The sequence below is a fragment of the Macrosteles quadrilineatus genome, unplaced genomic scaffold, assembly GCF_028750875.1.
Source record: "Macrosteles quadrilineatus isolate MER2022 unplaced genomic scaffold, UCM_ALF_1.0 Scaffold_8__2_contigs__length_117827958, whole genome shotgun sequence".
NCBI classification, from domain to species: domain Eukaryota; kingdom Metazoa; phylum Arthropoda; class Insecta; order Hemiptera; family Cicadellidae; genus Macrosteles; species Macrosteles quadrilineatus.
In genome coordinates, this window is record NW_026542601.1 from 39,721,094 (window position 1) to 39,737,896 (window position 16,803).

General features: G+C 36.5%; 1 protein-coding gene across 2 annotated transcripts in view; it reads left to right on the top strand.

Annotated features, from left to right (window-relative positions):
* Positions 1-16,803, top strand: part of LOC128999373 (FAD-dependent oxidoreductase domain-containing protein 1-like) — a 41,491-nt gene that overhangs the window by 13,591 nt on the left and 11,097 nt on the right. For both annotated transcript variants that reach the window (XM_054425842.1, XM_054425843.1), the window contains exons 5-8: positions 3,694-3,839; positions 4,719-4,805; positions 6,327-6,480; positions 7,631-7,745. In XM_054425842.1, coding sequence (XP_054281817.1) covers positions 3,694-3,839; positions 4,719-4,805; positions 6,327-6,480; positions 7,631-7,745 — 502 coding nt within the window. The remainder of the gene's footprint in view (positions 1-3,693; positions 3,840-4,718; positions 4,806-6,326; positions 6,481-7,630; positions 7,746-16,803) is intronic.

Consider the following 16,803-nt stretch of genomic DNA (forward strand, 5'->3'; position numbering starts at 1 on the left):
TAGTGCCGAGCGTCGCGCCCGCTCTCGCCGTGTATTGCTATGTTAGTTTTGTGGACATATTACAGTAAAATTTATTATAACGAACTTAAGGAGGTTTGTAAAGAGATATAATTAATCTAATTACTTGCTCACACTTTATACAGACTATGCATCACAAGTAAATCTCAGAAGAAATTTAGTGATGTTATGAAAGAGTTAGATTTATTTATTTGAACATTGGTCAGAACAAAATATCACAATAATTATTCTATCACATTCAAGCATGTCATCATTTGCTGTTATGAGCCCCAATTATTATTCAGAGACTTAGCAACATGTAAGAATATACATTTTGGTTATACAGTAGAGTCCCGTTAGTCCGAAATGGTTGGGACCGGGCCCATTTCGGATTACCGAATATTTCGGATTAAAAGTTTTTTTTTTTGAACATTTTGAAAAAAATTAATTTTTTTTTTTTTTGAAATTTTTTTTGTCTTAGGACGCAGGCACGAGCCCGGGATTTTTTTTCACATCACTTAAGGCTAGACCTAGTGGGTGCAGCATTATCACTTAATAAAATCCATTTGTGATTTGGCGGACGAAAATGAAAAATGTTAATAACAAAAATGGTGAAATATTTACTAAAATACTCTACAAAAAAGTCTATCTCGCCCGGCCGCTACAGAATTCTTTGACGAGGTACAGCTAACTGTGTTAAAAGTTAAATAAAATACCCCCGCCGCAGCAAACCTGCCGACTAAGCGAATTTCCATTTGTCTGAATTGATTTTCAGTTAAATATATTTTATAACATTAGGTTTAACGAGTACCTAGGTTTGCTGCTACAAGGAAACTAATAAAGTGTGTTTTTGAGTAAAATATTGATAGCTTAGTACAAAATAAATAAATTTGCCAAGTTTGATCAAAATATATCCATAAACAAGCAAACTACAACATTTGACAATATTCTCCATAAGAATAACATGGGAATTTTAAATTTACAATTTTTTTAATTTTCTCCGTTACTAATAATCGAACAAAAATACTTTTATATACTAAATTATTTGTTTTTTTAAGCTCTTTAAAAAGGTCTAAAGAGAAATCGGGAAATTTTGTGTTTTGAGGGTCAAAAGTGAGAAAAACCAATTTTTACCCCATAAAACCCCCCGTAAAGCCCCGTTCACATGGTCCGATCGTGCTGGTTCGCAAACTCATTCAAGTTTATCCCGCTTTACACCTTTAAACCAAATTTCATCAAAATCGGACAAAAATTACTCAAGTTATCGCGTTCACGGTCGTATATATATATATATATAAGTCTATATATATACATATATAAAAATTTGAACGAATGGTGTTTTTGGCCTCTGGGGACATCAAAAAAATAAATCGGTCCCGGGTCTAGGTCTTACCGTGCCACCTACGGTAATAGCTACTTCCCTATAGGGAAATTCGCTAAAAAATTCAAAATAAATTTAAAAAAAAATTCAAAATAAATTTCAAAAAAAATTCAAAATAAATTTCAAAAAAAATTCAAAATAAATTTCAAAAAAAATTCAAAATAAATTTCAAAAAAATTTCAAAAAAAATTTAAAATTAAAAAAAAATTTTTATAAAAAATATATTTTTTTGTTTCGGATTAAGCGGACTTTTGGATTACCGATGTTCGGATTATCGGGACTCCACTGTATTACAGTATGTTTCTTTTTCATACGTGTTTGTAAAATATATTATATGTAAATAAAAGGAGTGTATAATATTTTATGCTAATATCTCCAATTCATTGATTATTCTCAATAAAGTAAAATAATTACAAAATATTTTCTCACATTAATAATAAATACTACTATACTGTGAATCAAAAATGTATTCTTTGATTCAAAGATTTTTTTAAAAACTATAGACTACGGTAAGCAATAAAATTCATAAATATACGCTTGTAAATTTAGTTACCCATCCTTCATAATGTAATGACATATTTAATGAGTATAATGATAATTAAATGAATGATAATTAAATGCCAGAAACTCAGTATCTAAATCCCGTAAACTGATGCCTAGCCGGCCAAACTCCTAGCGCCAATGTCGCGCCAAGCGATTTCATGCCAACTTTTAATCGCTTAAAAATGATAGAAGCAAACTCCGTATCGAAAAAAGCTTCAAATAAAAAATAAAATGCATACTTTAATCTAAAACTTTGCCGCAGGAATTTTTTTCCTGACCAAAAAATAAAAAAGTTCCTCGCTTACTACATTTTTCGTGTTTTTAGTTGTGTTAAAAAACGATCATCAGTTTTTATTTGCCTAAATAAATTATAAAAAATATGTTTAGGTTAACACAAACTATACAGTAAAAAGCACTGTCTTTTCCAGAAAATAAAAATAAAAATTTGAAATTTTTACGTTGGCAAATAAGTGAAGCAGGGCAGGTTGAGTGAAAGTAAGTTTGTGTAAAAGACAGAGGTACATAGTACGTCCACCTCGGTATCCCACCAATTTGACTGGTGGGCACGGACCGTTTTTCCACCACACAGCGCGCTATCCAGTAGAGTTATTATACATCGATGGGTCCCCCTAGACCCCCTAGCTCCCTCTAGCTTAGGTGTAATAGCTTATTCCCTATAGGCCTATGGGAAATTCGCTAAAAACTCACATTTACACTTTTCTTTGTCTACTATTTTTATAAATACAATTTTTAGGCAGGGTGAAAAGGGGCTATGGATGGTTATGAACTGTGAGTTTGGATAGTAATCCAGTACACTCGGCTTAAAATGTTTTCCAGTGGAGTGTGGGAGATAAATTTATATGGTGAACTTTATATGGCAAATATTTTTTCCTTGGCATGGTTCCGCTATTTTCTTAGTAAGGTTAATTTTCAATACAGTACTTCAGACAGGATTTGTTTATTTACAAACGTTTTCCAATAATGTTAAGGTTTCTAAGAATGAATACCATCTAGCCAAGAGCGGTCCATTGTTAACATCCTTGAATTCGCTCTTCAATTATATTTATCCATCCCTTTTTGGATACGTAGCTTAGAGTAGCCAATCTGCACCATCTACTGGTGTTAAAAGAGAACACTGTACTTAGGTTAAAGTTAAAAACAAAGCTATGGGTTCTGAAATACAAACCCGGGTGTCCAACTAACAAAGAAACCGAAAATCGTATTGTGAAATTTTATCCTGGGAAAAAGTCTATGAACTGTCCCTCAGATTACAAAACCGGAAAATATAGAATAATCTTCAACAGCCTGTAGTTGAGCTTCCATTAATTGCGCTACGTTGATTCTCTTTTAAGGTAGGCCTAGTAAGAACACGATTCCGGGAGATAAGAGGTTTTGCCACTATCACAATAGATAAAATGATAACTACAACACAATATGCTGACTTAAAGTTTCTAACCGTCATTTTATTGATGTATTTACTTGTACTCTTGTAAACAGCAATCATTTAAGACTGTGGGTATTCAAACACTGTACTGTGGGTATTCAAATCGTAAAGAGACAGGAATAGACTTGTACGATGCTACACCTGTGTGCATATGGTAATGTAAAATAGAGTGAAGGATACGGTAATTTTCCAAAGTATTTTACCCTTTTTACAGTGTGTAACGTGTTTTATGCTAAGGACATCTATAGTATGATTGTAGATACCAAATTTATACACAAAATATAGAACTTACAACTCAACCTAAAACATTTTTACTGCATTTTTAAAGGTTAAGCTGCCCAGTGGGGAGAAGAAGCAGATTGAATTTTCCCAGCTGATTATTGCTTCGGGATATCATTCAGGACAAGTCGGCAAACTGGCTAGGATGGGGGAAGGTTCAGGGTACTTAGAACTGCCTATCCCCGTTGAACCGAGGTTTGTGTCGCTGTTAAGTTACTCAATTCTCTTATTCTTTTAACGCTATCTCTATTTTGCTGTTGACTTATTTTCTTTTAATATATGAGATGATTTAATACCTAACAAGATAACCTGTAGATTCCAGGTTCCATAGTGTTAAATAAGTTTGATCAGCTATCAGATTAGTTAAATTTTTTGAACAATGTCTCTAGGCCACAGCTTTTAATTGTAAAATAAAGAAGATTTGAACTAGCTTACCTTAGAAGTACAGGTAGGCCATACAACAAACAGAAGCATATAAAACACACAATATTCTTCCTCCAGGAGAGAAAATATTGTGTTTTATGCTTCTGTGTGTTATTGCCTACCTGTACTGTACTTCTTGTAAGGTAATTTTGAATTGTAGAATAAGGAGGGTAGCAGCTAGCTTACCTTAAAGAATTTTAGGTAGGCCATAGAGATACACTGAACAGACGCTAGTTTTACAGACATACTATATAACCATAATATTGATGAATAGAATTCAGCTTAAAATTATATGCAATTAGCACATACTACATAATCTATACACTCTCACTAAGTGATAATGTGAATTGTAATTTTAAGGTTTATCTAAGTTAAACTTTTTTATTAAGTTTTTTAGTTTTGCTAGTTTGGTTATTTGGTTTCTACTTTATTTGTACAGTTTTCTTGCTGTAATCTGCAATTTTCTTAGTGGGTAGATTAATAAGGGTTAGGAAACAAAATCTAATTTAGTATTAGTATGTATATTGATTTTATCGACAAAGTGATCAAAATCACTTCCATAATATTACATACCTACTTAACTACTATGAACTATGTATGACATAGTTAGGTTTTTGTTTTTGATGTTTTCTAACATTCAAAACTTTTCAGAAAGCGATATGTATATTGCTTCCACTGTCCCGACGGTCCTGGGCTGCAAGCTCCTTTTTTGATCGATCCAAGTGGAATGTATTTCAGGTAAAACTCGTAACATCACAAATAAATTACTTAATAAGTATTTTTAATTTCAAATTCTCAACTCTATTTCCATTTTGAACGTGAATATAATCACCATTTTTTTGTAGGTACCTAATTCTTCCATTGTGTAGTTCATTCATATTTGTTAACTACTGGTTGGTTTGTAGTTTTACTGATTGGAGAGGTTACATAACTGAGTAATGAGACGCCCATTTGGCTTTGACTCGATAGATAAAAGTTGAAGACTAGTCAACTGGCCTTGACAGCATTTGTTTGTTGTGATTAATTAATCGTTTTCATTGTAACAAATTGGATTTACTCATTTATATTTTTCAGTGGGCTAGATCTTTATTTTTTAGTGGGAACAGTGTTCCACTTTTAGCTCACAGAAAGTTACAAATAAATTTTATTTAAAAATTTTGATAATGTTATGTTAGTTGATCGTCAAAACTGTTGGGGAAGGGAGAAAAGAGGAACGGGATGATGGTTAAAACCCCCTCATTAATGGTGTAGAGTATACGAGTAAATTTTAGAAATCAATCTCTCATTGAGGAAAGAATAAATCTAATCCGCGTGACCTTTGTTTGTTTATTGTTTTTACTGAATTTGTAAAAAGCTATGAAGTTTTTTGTGCAAACAAAACTATTATAGATAGGCCATAATAGATAGTTTTTTTTAAAGAGGTTGGTGATCTCTTTTAACCTTGCATTTGCCCGTCCACATAGACCACAGATCTGTGCGTGGAACGTATCCAGCAAAGAACGGGGTGAGCCAGTACAGTACAAAGGTGAACTGTACTGATAAATTTTAGTAGCATTGACCAGGATCCGAACCCACGACATCACTGCCTTGGGCCCGAAGTCCATGACGCTACCAACTGAGCCACCGACTCACCACTTTACCATTATGTCAGATATAATATTTCCTATTATATGTTGGTTTTGGTTTTCAAACAAGTCCGTTAGCACAATAACTTGAGTAAAAATAAAAATCACTTAATTTTGATAAAATTGGTACAAAAATGTTAAGCTACATTTCTTTGAAAGAGTTTGCAAAACAGCAAGACCGGACAATGGGAACAGGGTTTTATGGGGTAATAATGTCGTTTTCCCATTCTTGACCTTCAAAACATAAAACGTTTCAATTTCTTACCAATCTATTTTGAGTTTAAGGAAACAATAATTTAGTGTACTGAAGCGTTGCTGTACGCTAAAGGGTTACAGAAAAAAATTTTAACACTTCAAATTTAAAATTCCTATCATAAGTAAACGGTTGTAGTTTGCTTGTTTGTGGATATACTTTGATAATATTTGGCAATTTTTACATTTTTTAATAAATTATTTATTACCGTACCTATAGAAGCAAACCGAAGCACTAATTAAACATAAATGTATTTAAAAAAGGAATAAATCTGACACTTTTAAGGAAATATTCGAGTGAAAATTGAATAGGGCAAATAGAAATTTGCTTAGCCATCAGGTTTTCTGGGGCGTAGGTACTTAATTTGATTCCACTTTGCAGGAGGGAAGGTTTAGGTAACAACTACATCTGTGGCCGATCCCCCGACGCTGGCAAAGAACCCAGCTGTGATAATCTTGACGTTGACTACAACTTTTTTGAAGAAGAAGTCTGGCCTTATCTCGCCCAAAGAGTTCCTGCTTTCGAAAATATTAAGGTAATTACTTTGTTAAATTCAATATTTAAATTTAAATTTTGTTCATCGGCAAGGCCGTATTTATAATCAATGAGGCCCCCAACATCACTCACCAGAGAGGCCTCTCTATATTCTGATTCTTCAAAGGTTGGAACTTGAGGGTTTGGTAATACACATGGTATGGCTTTAACTCGATCGATGATTTGACCTTGTGTTTCCAAAAATCCAATCAGCAAAACGACCTAGCTAATAAATAAGTATATCAATTTTTTTAAATAATAATTTTGGGGTCTTAGGTCAGGGCCAGACATTTTTAATTTCTTCCGGGTTGTGTCAAAAATGTTTACCTTTAGTCAAATGATCAAAATTGGGTAGTTTTGGAAATAATTATTTAAAATATATTAATTGATATACTATAATCGGTTTATAAAATATCTGTAATCGCAGGAAAACTGTAAACGTCTTCTTTGCACACAGTAAAATCGTCTGCCGCAATAGTGAAGACATCATCTTTGTCTTCTGCGATCGCATAGAAATCATTAATGTCTCCTATGGCCGTGGATAAATAGTTAATAAAGCGAGCGCAGGGACGTCATATTCGTCTCCTCTGTTCATGGTGAAATCATGAACGATTCATGGGGCCGCGGAGAATTAGTTAACATCTTGCGCAAACGTGGAGACATTGTCTTTGTCTCCTTCTATCATGACGAAATCATGAAGATCTTCCGAGTTTGCGGGGTCATGAACTTTCAACTCCCGCAGTTGCGATAAAATCCTGGACATCTTCCGCAATTGCGGATAATTAGTGACAACTTTAACGTTAACGGCGAAATAGTTCAACCCGTGATCACGGCGTAACAGATTATCGGTGAAATAAATTTATTTATAAAATGCGAGGCCCCCTCCTAGGCCGAGGGGTTGCCGGGGTGCAACCTTAATTGTTAATTTCAAGAAAGTAGTAAAAAGAAGGTGAAAGAAGGTAGGTGGCTGGGAAAAAAGTTTAACAATAGCAAGAGTGGTAAACAACAATGCCAGAATGCGTCAAGAATGAATTATGTGATGGTGTCATGGTAACTTTCAGTTTAGGTAATGTATAACCACTGTCAACTGAGTTTTCAATTTGAAATTATGAGTTAAGTTAATAAGTGTCATAAATATATTTTACTTCCAGGTGAAGTCAGCATGGGCTGGATTTTATGACTTCAACACATTTGATGAAAATGCCTTTGTTGGACCCCATCCGTCCTACAACAACGTGTTCATAGCTACAGGATTCAGTGGTCATGGTTGGTTAATAGTTTAGTCACTATTTCATGATGGGTTAGCCTTTGGATCAAGATATTGCAAGATTTAGATTACCTGTTGTGTCAATTAAACCTTTTAATAACTACAGCTGTTTCGTGCTGCTAAGAGCACATCTTCAGGTTAAGAACGTAAAAATCCGTTTTCTCATCCATGAATTACTAAGTCTTCTGGGAGACATAACAGAAAACACATACGAAAACGATGTTTATATAATACAAAAAAAACTTGGTCACGTCGTCCGAACACAAGGTGCATAACCGGTTGATGATGAGTCATGACTGATCTGTGTCTGAAGTTGCAACCCCCTCCCCTTCTCTCTCCTTATCTTGGAGAGACACAGGTAACCTAAACCTTTTTAATCTTTGTCACTATGTTAGTCAGTCAGATAAGGTGAGGTGTCGGACTAGCCAAGGACGGAGAGTGGAGTTGTACATGATGGTAATATTGTCTCCAGATAACCAATAAATACTGAAGATGGTGTATATCACCTGATTATTGTCATCCACAAATTGAAAATCCTAGTTTTGGTACCAAAAGTAGCTACTGAGTGCAATTTGTAAATTGCCACAAGCAGATTATGCCAAGTTTTAGCAGTGTTTTGACTTTTAAGTGTAATTTATGGCTTCAGTAACGATGAAAACCACTTGTACTTTACTGAAACTTTGGTTGAATTAAATAGGAAATGAAAGTCTTTAGTTTAGATTAGGTTCTCGTTCTCCATAATTAATATCCAGTTAGCTTTTGTCTGGGTTTAAACCCTTAAAAACTAATTATATGTTAGCCTACCAAAAAAATGTCCATACAACTGTTTAAAAAGTTAAGACTAAAAATATTGACTGGTTGCCAAAGTAGTTGAAAATCCTTCTATTGAAAACTATAATCAGTGGCGGTTCCAGGGGGGGGGGGGCTACAGGGGCTAAAGCCCCCCCCCTTGGACCCTGGAAAAATAAATTGATTGATTGATGAGTCGGTGGCTCAGTTGGTAGCGTCACGGACTTTGGGCCCAAGGCAGAAGTGTCGTGGGTTCGGATCCTGGTCACTGCCACAAACTTTTATCAGTACTGTAATAAATAATCTATGTCTAATCTATGCCTGCCTTATTTCATATACAGTTTAACTAACATATGTTTATTGATTATATGATTTGTAAACAGTCAAAATAAATACACATCTATGGTCAAGTCTATCATTTTTGTCTTGTCTGTCTATAATATTTTAACATTGGTGCCAAAACCCGACTTATAAATCATGTCAAAAAATATGTCAATCCGAAAGTCAGGGAGAGAGAAACACCCTCCAAATAGATATTCCCCAGAAAATGCAAATGACAAGAATGATGAACCCATAGAAGGAGATAGTCAATCTCTAAAACCACCTTCTAAGTCAAAAACCAAATCTTCAACTTCCAGCAAGCGCCGGTTAGTTCAACTGCAACTAGAAGAAATAGAAGAAATAAACAGGCTTGAGAAAATACACGAAGAAAGAGAGTTGCAACGGCTGAAAGAATTTGAAGAAAAGGAGATGGAGCGACAGAGACAAGAGATGGAGCGACAGAGACAAGAGATGGAGCGCCAAATGCAGGAACAACAAAGGCAAAGAGAGGAGAGGGCAATGGAACGACAACGTCAAGCTGAAGCAAGAGAACTAGAACGACAGAAGCGTCTGCTGAGAGTAAGGACCGAACTTGAGTCTGCTTCGGTCTTGGGAAGTAGTCAGTCCGCCTCAGTCTTGGGCAGTCGTCATTTGGAATTGGAAGATAATGAAGACCCTGACAAGGTAAGCTTCAATATTGCTACTGTTGAGGAGGACTCTAATGTCAAAGTCAATAGGTGGCTGAATGAGGAACCGTCAGTTCCTTTGACATCATCAGCCATCGTGTCCACGGCTATTGATAAACTAGCAGACTCCTTTTCAAAAGCTATCAATTTATCTAACCCCAACCAACCTGTCTCTTGCCGACAGCGTCTTCCATCCTTCAGCGGGAAACCAGACGAGTGGCCCATGTTCTATTCCTGTTACAATAAGACTAAACACCTTTTTAATGACGATGAAAACCTTGACAGAATAAGAAATTGTCTGGAGGGAGATGCCTTTAAAATGGTAAAACCTCTATTTATATCAGGTAAAAATTTGAGTACAGTAATGAAAACTTTACAAATGCGTTTTGGACGTTCAGAGTTTATAGTCGAGTCAATGTTGAAGAAGGCGTGCATGCTCCAACCAGTCAAGGAGGATGACGCTGTCAGCCTTATTGAGTTTTCAACAACTCTTTTAAACCTGACCTCTACCGCAGAGTCGTTGGATTTGGAAATGTACTTAATAAATTCTCTCTTGTTGAATGAACTTTTAAGTAAGCTCCCCTATACTCTGAAGTACAGGTGGGCTGAACATGTAAATAGCATGCATTTAGAAAAACCTACTGACCTGAAAGTATTCTGTAACTGGCTTGAAAACCAGTGTTCCATTATGAGTATTTATTTTCGTCCACCCGAGGAGACAACGCGGAAGAGAAATGACCCTAAACCAGTTTTTACTAATTCGCCCAATGAAAAGGTTTGCATGTTTTGTTCGGAGAGTCATGAAACCGATAAATGTAAGCTTTTCAGAAAAGCAGAAGTCTCGCAGCGGTGGAAGATGATAATTGAGAAAAAACTGTGTTTCTTTTGCTTCCGTCGTCACCACATCAAATTTTGTAAGTTAAAGAAACCTTGTGGAATCAATGGGTGCAAACTATACCACCATCGCCTTCTGCATACTGACAGTGCATCTAAAAATGCCCAAGAAATCAGCTGGGATCGAGTACAGAACACTTTCAGGCAGGAAGGTAAATCGAAAGAAGAAATTATAAGCAATCACTCGGTAAATAACCGTGTTTTACTAAGAACGTGTCCAGTAACGTTTTATGGTCCAAGCTGTCAGATCGACACATATGCACTTTTAGATGATGGTTCAACCATATCTCTGCTAGATTCGACTACTGCCGATAAATTAGGCATCAGTGGTAGCATTGAACCCCTTACCACTTGTTGGTCAAATGCAACTAAACATTTTGACCCAACGTCCAGACGTGTTGAACTTAAAATAAAAGGGCTCTATGAAGATGAAGTTTTCACATTAAATAATGTAAGAACTCAATCATCTCTAGATTTACCCCAACAGTCGATTGACTCAGTAAAGCTTCGTGAGAGATGGCCTCATTTAAAGTCAATCGATCAACCTTTACCAACATCTCATGCCAAACCTACCATTTTGATAGGTCAAGATAACTGTGACTTGTTATTGACCAGAAAAGTTATCGAAGGTCCACCAAATGCTCCCGTACTTTCATGGAGCTACCTAGGGTGGTCAATGCATGGCAAGTGTCCAGAATTTGCTGGACGTGTTGACGATTTCACCTTATTGTCCTTTGATCACGACAGATTACATGATTTGGTGAAAAGTTCCTTTGAAATTGACAACTACGGTGCATCTCCAGTAGAAAACAAATCAATAAAATCGGTAGAAGACGAACGTGCAATGTCAATCTTGGAAAAAACAACGAGGAAAATCGGAGAACGTTATGAATCTGGCTTGTTGTGGAAATCAGATGATTTTAAATATCCCTCGAGTTACGATAAAGCTCTGAAAAGACTAAAACACATTGAAGGGAAGATGGCAAAGGATCCTTCCTTTAAAGACGAATACACAAGGAAGATTGCCGACTACAAGGAAAAAGGGTATATTCGAAAACTAAGTGAAGATGAGGCAAGTATTTTAAATGATCATACTTATTATCTACCTCATTTCGGAGTTGTAAACCCCAATAAGCCCAACAAATTAAGATTGGTCTTTGACGCAGCTGCAAAGTCGAACGGTGTATCATTTAATGACGCTCTTCTTAGTGGACCTGACCTTTTGAATCCATTACCAGCTGTTCTTGTAAAATTTCGTCTGGGAAAATTTGCTGTCGCTGGTGATATTAAGGAAATGTTCCATCAGGTACGCATAAGGAAAGAAGATGTAGATTCACAGAGATTTTTGTGGAGGAAAAACACGAACGATCCTCCAGATTCGTATGTAATGGAGGTGATGACATTTGGGTCGACCTGTTCTCCAAGCACTGCTTTATATGTAGTGAACGAAAATGCCAAAAGTTTCTCATCCATCTATCCTGAAGCTTCTAAATCAATTCTCACTAAGGAATACATGGATGATTTATTAGACTCTGTCAATTCTGAGGAGGAAGCAAAGACTCGAGTGAAAGAAATAATGGAAATTCACAAATCAGGTGGATTTCAAATTTGCAATTGGCTATCAAATTCCAAAGATGTTTTGTCTGGAATTCCTGAAGAACTTAAATCACATTCAACTAAGCAATTGAAGCATGATAGCAATCTTCCCACTGAACGAGTTCTCGGAATGTGGTGGGATTCAGAAAGCGACAATTTTGTATTTCATCGCAATGTAGAAAAGTTTCAAAAAATGGAATCAAGTTATCCAACTAAACGTGAGGTTTTGAAGGCTGCGATGTCTATCTTTGATCCTTTGGGACTAGTCACCCCTACTACAATCAAAGGTCGAATATTAGTGCAAGAGATTTGGAGAACAAAAACAACATGGGATGAAGTACTAACAACAGGACTTACTAAGAAATGGCAAGAATGGTTGGAAGAAGTTAAACAACTACAATATTTTACCATTCCGAGATGCTATTTCAAAACCCTTATGATAAATGAGGTTGAGCTTCATGTCTTTGTCGATGCAAGTGAAGAAGCGTACTCCGCTGTTGGATATCTAAGACATAAGAATACTAACGAGAATACTGGATACAACACTATGTTGGTTATGTCGAGAGCAAAGGTGGCTCCTCTAAAACCAACGACCATACCAAGACTGGAACTACAAGCTGCTGTCCTTGGATGTAGGCTTGTTAAAACAATTATACACGACCTAGACATCAACTTCGTCCGAAAAATATTTTGGTCAGATTCTGTTACGGTGTTACATTGGATAAAATCTGATCCGAGAAGCTTTAAACAATTTGTTTCTAACCGACTTGTGGAAATACTTGAAGTTTCACAAGCTGATGAATGGAAGTGGGTACCATCAAAAAATAACCCTGCTGATGTCGCTACGAGAAGCAACCAGAAATTCACTACAAGTAATCATGAATTTTGGACTTATGGCCCCGAGTTTCTAAAATACGACTCAAGTCATTGGCCACAGCAACCAACAACCTTGCAAACAAAAAACAGCGAAGAGGTGAAACAAAAGTTCGTTGGGTTACTCAACGAAGACAAAGAATATGTTATCAATATTGAGAGATTTTCTTCCTGGAATAAGGTAACACGAGTAACTGCATGGGTTCTGAGATACATTGGTATATTGCAATCCAGGATCAAACGAAATGACAAAGCCAGACTGAAGAAGAACTCTAACCCCAGATTGATACTGGAACTTCAACCAGATGAAATTCTTAAGGCTGAACACATCTTAGTGTTGAATTCCCAAGACAAAACTTTTAAAGAAGAAAAGACCTTATTAAGAAATAGCAAGTCACTACCGAAGTCAAGTAAAATATTCACATTGGATCCTTTCGTTGACGAGAAAGACCTCATCAGGATGTCTACAAGAATACGAAATTCTCCTGAGATCAGTACTGAACGAAGATATCCAATTATTTTAGATGGAAAATGTCAAGTAGCAAGACTAATTGTGAAGAACTTCCATGAAAAATGCTTCCACCAAGGAATAGAAACCGTAATGAACATGACAAGAGAACGGTTTTGGATACTTAATCTTCGCACAACAGTGAAGAAAGTGCAAAGAAGCTGTATGCGTTGTAGGATTGACAACGCCAAACCAAGTCCACCTCAAATGGCACCCCTGCCAATGTCACGAGTAGTCAAGGCACAGTATCCTTTCTTTTACACTGGTGTTGACTATTTTGGCCCAATTGAAGTAACTGTTGGCCGAAGACATGAAAAGTGATACGGTGTAATATTTACATGCCTTTCTACACGAGCAATTCATCTCGAAGTGGCTCATTCGTTAAGTACGGAGAGTTGCGTTATGGCAATTCAAAGGTTTATAAGTCGGAAACCTTGCCCTTCTGAGATGTTTTCTGACAATGGTACGAATTTTACAAGAACAGACAATGAACTTCGAAATGCTGTTAAGTCTTTAAACAATGCCCAGATTCAACGGACAGTCGTAAAGAGTGGGATTAAATGGAATTTCATTCCTCCCCGTGCGCCACACATGGGGGGATGTTGGGAGAGACTGATAAGGTCAGTAAAAACAGCATTGAAAAGTGTCATGCGATCCCAGTACCCGAAAGATGAAGAACTGCAGACGTTTTTGACTCACGTGGAGTTTATTATTAACTCACGTCCACTCACACACTTATCAATTGACCCGTTGGACCCTGAGCCGATCACACCAAACCACTTTCTACGCGAAGCCTACAAAATAAATATTGATGAAGATAAACTATGTAAGAAACAACTAGCCCGCGTAAGAACACTTTTGGATAGTTTTTGGAAGCGTTGGGTCCACGAATACTTGCCCTGTTTATCAAGACGTTGTAAGTGGCACAAACGAATAGAACCGCCTCAAGTAGGGGACTTGGCTATAATAGTAGAAGAAGACAATCAAAGGAATTCATGGCCTCTTGGAAAAATATCAGCCATTTACCCCGGTAAAGATGGCGTTATACGAGTTGTGGACATCAAAACAACCAAAGGTACATTCCGGCGCCCTCTTACCAAGGTCGCAGTTCTTGGGGGGGGGGAGAGAATGTAATAAATAATCTATGTCTAATCTATGCCTGCCTTATTTCATATACAGTTTAACTAACATATGTTTATTGATTATATGATTTGTAAACAGTCAAAATAAATACACATCTTTGGTCAAGTCTATCATTTTTGTCTTGTCTGTCTATAATATTTTAACATTCTCCATAATGTTAAAATATTATAGACAGACAAGACAAAAATGATAGACTTGACCAAAGATGTGTATTTATTTTGACTGTTTACAAATCATATAATCAATAAACATATGTTAGTTAAACTGTATATGAAATAAGGCAGGCATAGATTAGACATAGATTATTTATTACAAGTACAGTTCACCTTTGTACTGTACCGGCTCACCCCTTGCTTTGCTGGATACGTTCCACGCACAGATCTGTAGTCTATGTGGACGGGCAAATGCAAGGTTAAAAGAGGCCGCCAACCTCTTTAAAAAAAAAATAAATAAATAAATAAATTTAAACGTACGTTTCGTCCTTAAAACACGCAATGTCATAAAACAGACATCAATGTAGTTTTTATTAAACTTAATAAGCGATGGCAGGAGTAGTATTAAGTTGCACATAGATAAACTTTGTGGACACTAGCACAAAAATAAAACAATATTACGCTATGGAAGGTTTTAGCCTACGCATCATCCAATTTTTACAGCAGCCAGCTGTTGACATGCTAGGGCAAAGGCGAGCGCCGAGCGAGGACGGTGAAACAGCTGATTTCCTGATGTTCCATAGTTAGTTGTCAAATTGTCTGCTAGCCACTAACTTTACACAGGCATCAATCAGCAATCAGCGGTAGCACCAGTAGCCTATTGCCATTGACTATATAAACATTAGTGTTAAGTTTATATAGTCAATACTATTACTGAATTCGATACTATACATATTGTGACAGATCTATGAAATGGAGAAAAACGTAAGGTTGAAAAAACGTGACCTACTTGCTTGCTTGACATATAACAGGTGAAATTGAAGGTTTTATGACAATTGGGCACAGTTCTAGACGTTAGAAATGGCTTTGTAAAGTCACCAAACGGCTTTTAGGAGATATGGCTTTGTATTCTACAGTAGGCCTATGTTTTGAAATTCATGAATGCAAGTTCAACATAGTTTGATTTTTTAAATGCCTACTTACTCATGACAAAGACAAATAACAGGTGAAATGGGAGGTTTTTGGACAGTTGGACCAGGGCCGATTTACCGAATAGGCACGGTAGGCACATGCCTAGGGCGCGAGGCAATTGGCTTTTTTGGGGGGCGCCAAAAATTTGGAAATTAAACAAAAATTCGTGGTAGTATTTGCATGATATCGCGGTAAACTTCTGATAACCACTCGCGGCCGTGTAGGCATCGTAATCGTCTCCCGCGTTTGCAGCAAGATTCTTACTATTTTCTGCAGTCAGGTCGTTTGGACATAAAATTATCGTCTTCCATGATCAAAGCAATATAAGAACGTATCCCGCAGTCGTGAGGAGATTATTATCATCTACCGCAAATGAGGCAAAATTCTGATATTTTCCCGCGGTCGTGAGGACATTATCATCGTCTTCCGTGATCGCGGCAATATTCTGATCATCCCTCGTGGCCGTGTAGAAATAGTTATTATATCTCCCGCGGTCCTGTAGATATCGTACGTATCCCGCAGTCATGAATCCATGGTAATCGTCTCCAGCGATTGCGGCAAAATTAACAATTAACATAAAGAAAATAGAAATCGGACCATTAATAACAAAATGGCAGCTAAAAATGATTGAGACAATGGTTATTCAAAGTAATTTTGCGCTGCCATTTTGTTATTAATGGTCCGATTTCTATTTTCTTTATGTTAATTGTTATGTTTCATCAAGACCTGCAAAATGATACCAAACTCGACTATACTTGCTATTTGAAAATTTTGAGCTACCCCTACCCCCGCTACCCCTAAGGGCAAAATTTTCAAAACTGACCGTGATTATTGTAGCCCTTCATTTCCAAACAAGTTGCCGCGAACCGATTTCAAATATCTCAAATAGTTAAAAAGTTAGGGAGGGTGCAAGATAATTTGTTTGCCACCCTCATGGTTATTTGGATTTGAAACGTTTTAGGGCGCCATTTTGTTATTAGTGAGCCGATTTTGGTTTTCTTTATGTTGATGTTCATGTTTCGTCAAGACCTGTAAAATGATACCAAACTTGACTATACTTGTCATTTGAAAATTTTGAGCTGCCTCTTACCCCCGCTAAAATTAAAAAAGCTAAGGGCTAAGG